This window comes from Rhipicephalus sanguineus, chromosome 10 (assembly GCF_013339695.2).
Source record: "Rhipicephalus sanguineus isolate Rsan-2018 chromosome 10, BIME_Rsan_1.4, whole genome shotgun sequence".
Taxonomy (NCBI): Eukaryota; Metazoa; Arthropoda; class Arachnida; order Ixodida; family Ixodidae; genus Rhipicephalus; species Rhipicephalus sanguineus.
In genome coordinates, this window is record NC_051185.1 from 101,045,475 (window position 1) to 101,050,331 (window position 4,857).

Consider the following 4,857-nt stretch of genomic DNA (forward strand, 5'->3'; position numbering starts at 1 on the left):
CCAGCGGACGAGCGGAGAGGTTAACTGCGCATGCGCGGCACGCCGGGGCAGCCAGCGTCTTTACGGAGAGAGTCGCTCACCCGCTCATTTCGTCTCCTCAACGAAGCGCGCGCAGCGGACGAGCGTGCAAGCGTTTCCAAGATGACAGCCCCCAACACAAGCGGCGGCGGCATGTCTTCGGCGGCACCTCCAAGCGCGGCGCAGGTTCGGTTGCTGGCGAAAAGGCCCCGGCGGTGTTTCACTACCGAAGAAGACCTAGTCATTTTAAGAGAAGTGACAGCGTCCAAGCCCTTTAACGACGACTTGCAGTGGATTCATGTGATTGAAAACTTGAAACGTGTGCTCGGCCGGGAGCTCACACTGAGAAGCCTGAAAGACCGTGTCGATCTTTTAATCGGTTACTGGAGGCAAGAAGACACAAGAAACTTAAGAAAGTAAGTACCACTTTTTCTGTATTGTCCGCGCAGATAGCATTTAATCACGCGCGAGAGCTGTCCAACGCGCACGGCAAGCTTCGCCGGCGAGGCTTTAAGATGTTCGCGCCTCCGACAAACATAGTCGCACTGTCAAAAGCAAACTGTTGTCATCCACATCGAATCTATCAAGTGGCCGCCGTGCGCTCTGTAGCTTGTAAGCTCCGAATTGATGCTTCCACTTGCTTTAGAGTCATGTCCTTAAGCTTCGTCAGCAATGTATTCGTCCCGATTCGGCATAGTTTTTGAGAGCCATCGCCGTGTCGCTAGCGTGAGCGGGTATTTAGAGACGTGTTTTAGAGAGCAGCAAGCCTGCTGTAACATGCACGCATTTCCCTTTGCAGGTCGGGAACCGAGGAACAATATGCAGAGAAGGAGCAAATACTGCAGGACCTCTCTGATTATATAAGGTCGATAAATTACGTGCCCATAGTAGCACCTAGAAGTTCAAATAGCACTGGCCGCAAAAGAAGTCACGCAGCTGCGTCCTCTCTGGCGACGCCGCCAGAACAACTTCGTGCAGATGAAGATCAAGGTGAGTGCAGCAGTAAAGCCTCCCATCTCTCTGAAATTGATAAATTGGTTCTACGATCATAGCCATGTGTGCGCAATCTCTTGCGTCTGATTTTAAATGTGGCATGCGGGAATAAAAACGACACTTGAAGTATCTCGCATTGTGTTTACGTGCTTGCACATCTGCAACAGCCGAAAAAGAAATGAAGCACTCTTTCTGCCCTGCCTGCCGACTCTATTGGTTCGTATAGTGACAGCAATGAAAAGCAATAATTTGCAGTCATCCCGAGCAGCAGGTGCATTATCATGTATCGAGGTAACTCATTAATGAAGTTGTCAATACATGAAGTTGCATTACAACAACAGTGCGAAAGGTTTATTTGTGGTTTTGAGTAAAAGTCAACAAGTTTGTTTTACTATTTCACATTACCTATAACATGCAAAGTAAACTATCAAAGTGGGATTGACACGTGAGCTCACAATATTCATTCATTACATCAGTTAGCATTTTTGATGGCTTTGTAACATTGTAAAACAAGAAAGTTATTCTCTACTGGTGGGTTCCCAATGTGCCAGAGTTGTAATGGAATGTGCTAGTGTGCTATTATCTGACACCTCCCTGTTTTCAATTATGCATTACAATCAGGACAAAATGCTGCACAACTCCTGCTCTCAATGACCGCCCCGTGCAATCCCGCTGCTGTTGAACTCACTGGAGAGCAGTGCCATGAGGAGGAGGAGGAACAACAACACCACCAGCAGCAGCAACAACAACAGCAGCAGCAGCAGCAGCAACAACAACAACAACAGCAGCAGCAACATCAGCGACAACAACAGCAGCAGCAACAAGAGCAGCAGCAGCTGCAGCGACAGCCACAACCGCCGCCTGCAGCTAGGCAACGGGTTCCTGTAACGGCGAGTAGAGGTAAATCTTGAAGGACTCTTTATGTCACGTTGGAACATGGTGCAATATTGCCATAAGGAGCAGTACAAATGGGCAACATGATGTCCCTGTAGAGTCTAGTACATTGGGCTGCTTTGGGCTTACTCGGACTCATGAGTGAGTTTGCCGACCTATGGACAAGTGTCACACCTCTCAAAAGGAACTTAGGACAAGACTGATGCTAGTCATGGTCATGCTTTACCATCTTTATGTACAACAAGCAAGGTGAAAAGAATGATTGCTTTCTTTACCACGCATAAGTTGGAGTTTTGGATAAGGTTAGCATACGACAGCTTGGAAATTTTGAACCTCTGTTTACATTGAACACTTGTAAATAGCAGTACCAGAACAGTTCTTATTTTGTCGTTACACTAAATGTCAGGATCCAAGCAACGGCTGCGATGTTATCAGTCTTCGAGGATCACCCTGCTGAAGCACAAAATAGGTCATCACTAAATGATGTGTGATAGCATAGAGTTGAAGGCTTGTGTTTGTGTTACGAGTTCATCAAGTGAGCTTTCTATGACACGTGATATGCGTATGTGAACCGACTTACTGAATGGTCTCATTTCCCAAAATTTGCAGGAATCAGAGGCCTCCAAAGCATGGGCTTATAGTCGTTGAGTATACGTCAAACGCATGAATTCGAGCTCCGACAAAAGGAACTTGAAGTCGAACCAGAAAATTGGACATTGAAGAGAGACGGCTAGCTCTGGAGGAGCGCAAGCTGGCGCTTGCCGAAAGAAAGCACGAACATGAGGTGACAAATCGCCAGCAGGAACACCTGGACTTTGTTAAGCGTGTGGAACAGATGTTTGATAAACTCACCCAAGAAGTAAACGACCTATCAACAGGAATGCCTGGAAGTAGGTGAATAATAAAAAAGTGGTTTGTTGCACACTTTATTCTTTAAATAAGCAAATGGATTCACCAGTGCCACATTGCAAGCTGTCACTACAGTTAACGGGCGTTCAGGTAGACTTCCAAGGATGGTGCTGGCAGCTCAAAGTATTGCTAGACCTGTGCACCATACAGGCAAGTATGGCAGTTTGCCAGCAATGCACTCGCTTTGTACATCCTTGCAACATTCTGGCGGAAGATCCTCTGTTTTTTTTTTTTGAAATCTACAAAGGCAAAAAGTCCAGCAATTTTTCCGTAGCCCCATTCCACGGCCTGCCTCACGCTGTTCATTGCCTTGTTAAACGCGCATTGCTCCGGTGTCAAAGTTGCAGCGCCATAAGGTTTCAACTGTAGTGGCCGCAATGGGTAAGCAGGGTCCCCTTAGAGGCAGTAGTGGTGTCCCTACACGAGCTTTTCCAGCTTTGTGCGTGCCTGGCTGTTGCCAAAGTTGCCTGAAAAAAATTAAAATGAGATACTGCGTTAGCACCACTACGCCTGCTGATCAAACATTGGGTGCAGGTGTGGTACAGAATATAAAAGTAGCAACAGAATAGGCGAGATGCCCTGGCAGGCTTTGAATGCGTCTGCTTATTTAACTAAATTTTATTTTTTTCATCTTACAAGACGGATGTTCAGCAGGGAGGAAGCAGCAAAGCTATATATAGAATTTAATACAGAGAAGTCCACAAAGGAAACAGCAAAAAATAGAGAAAACAGCAATGTACACACATAAGTGAACCTAAGGCATTCTTTTAGTTCAGCTAATTTCCTGAGGCTGGCTATAGTATTTCTAATTTTCGATATGAATACCACACTAAGCAAAATTCATGAGGGTTTTGTGCTTTGGTCACTCTATAGTCACTAAATAAAGCTGCAGTCGAATTGTGCTGTGACAATTTATATGCATGTCTGAGGTACCTTTCTTGGATTAAGTGAATGCCACTTAACCTGGTGTACCCCAAGCTAAGTGACAATAATCTAATGTGAGTTTGACTGAGCTGTAAGCCAGCACCATAGTTTGTGTGGAAAAGATATATTTCAAACTAACTGTAGCACTAGGAATTTGACCTATTTTGTTTGATACTTGGTGTAGTACATGACAGTCCCATGGTAACATGGAGGGAAATGTAACTTCCAGGCATATGAACTACCCTTTACTCACCAGCATCGTGCTTGCTGCCTGGATAACATCCATCCAATTGGCAAATGATGCCATTGGGGCACATTATTGACTGATACTTCAGGGCATGGAACCTTCTGTGCCCGCTAAAGTAGAGCTGCTGCTGCCTAGTGGGTCGGCATATAGCACGCGCAGTGCCATCAATGAAGCCCCAGCAGTTGGTAAGTGGGGCTCCTTTAGAGTAAATGGCCTGAAAAACAAACAAAGAAATGTCAACAGGTATACCACAATCTCCAATTCGCACAGCTTCCATTCCGCTGTCATTGCTTCTTACCTTCGAGAGATTCTCCAGTGTGTCGATGGTCAGCCAACTGTGGTTATTCACATCGTGCAGCAGGTGGAAGAACTTCTCATCAATGTGCCGCAAGACCTCTATCGTCAAGGACGATATCGTCGAACTATGTCGGCCGAAGAAGTCCTCAAGGTCCTTCAGTCGGTTTGGGTATGCCAGCCGCCGAAGGGTAATGCACAGGGTTTCGTCTCCTGGGATCGGCACTCTCTGAGCAGTCATAACCGTTTCGGGAATGCGCAAGGCTGCTCGCACCTTCGGTATGTCTTCTTTCTAAAACGAAAACATGTCCTGAACATGCCGTTGTCCATGGCGTCGATGTTTAGCAGGCCACAGAAGGAAAGTGGGTCACGGCGAGTCTCGCCTAACACCTCTAGTGCTAAAAGATCATCTATCTCCGACCATTTCAGCTCGGAGAGAAGCAATGGGTCGTGCAATATGCTTCGCGGCATAGCGCTAACGGCAACGAAGAGCAAAACTAGCAAAACACAGTGCAACAACGGTGCCACTAAAAACACACACTCGATTGCTTGGCTTGGCTGGCTTGGCTTCACGTGCA

General features: G+C 46.5%; 3 protein-coding genes across 3 annotated transcripts; 2 read left to right on the forward strand and 1 right to left on the reverse strand.

The window, feature by feature from the left end:
- LOC125760283 (uncharacterized) lies at positions 1-1,237 on the forward strand. The gene is made up of 3 exons (XM_049420159.1): positions 1-434; positions 818-1,008; positions 1,179-1,237. Exons 1-3 carry the CDS (start codon positions 31-33, stop codon positions 1,235-1,237), a joined length of 654 nt encoding a protein of 217 aa, XP_049276116.1. The 5' UTR covers positions 1-30.
- Positions 1,238-1,610: 373 nt separating this feature from the next.
- On the forward strand, positions 1,611-2,830 carry LOC125760054 (ataxin-8-like). Its single transcript, XM_049419652.1, has 2 exons — positions 1,611-1,911; positions 2,515-2,830. Exons 1-2 carry the CDS (start codon positions 1,662-1,664, stop codon positions 2,544-2,546), a joined length of 282 nt encoding a protein of 93 aa, XP_049275609.1. The 5' UTR covers positions 1,611-1,661; the 3' UTR covers positions 2,547-2,830.
- Positions 2,831-3,662: 832 nt separating this feature from the next.
- LOC125760110 (uncharacterized) lies at positions 3,663-4,558 on the reverse strand. Its single transcript, XM_049419799.1, has 2 exons — positions 4,284-4,558; positions 3,663-4,199 (listed from the first exon to the last, which is right to left on the reverse strand). The coding sequence occupies exons 1-2, from the start codon at positions 4,518-4,520 to the stop codon at positions 3,984-3,986; spliced, it is 453 nt and encodes a 150-aa protein (XP_049275756.1). The 5' UTR covers positions 4,521-4,558; the 3' UTR covers positions 3,663-3,983.
- Positions 4,559-4,857: the final 299 nt, after the last annotated feature.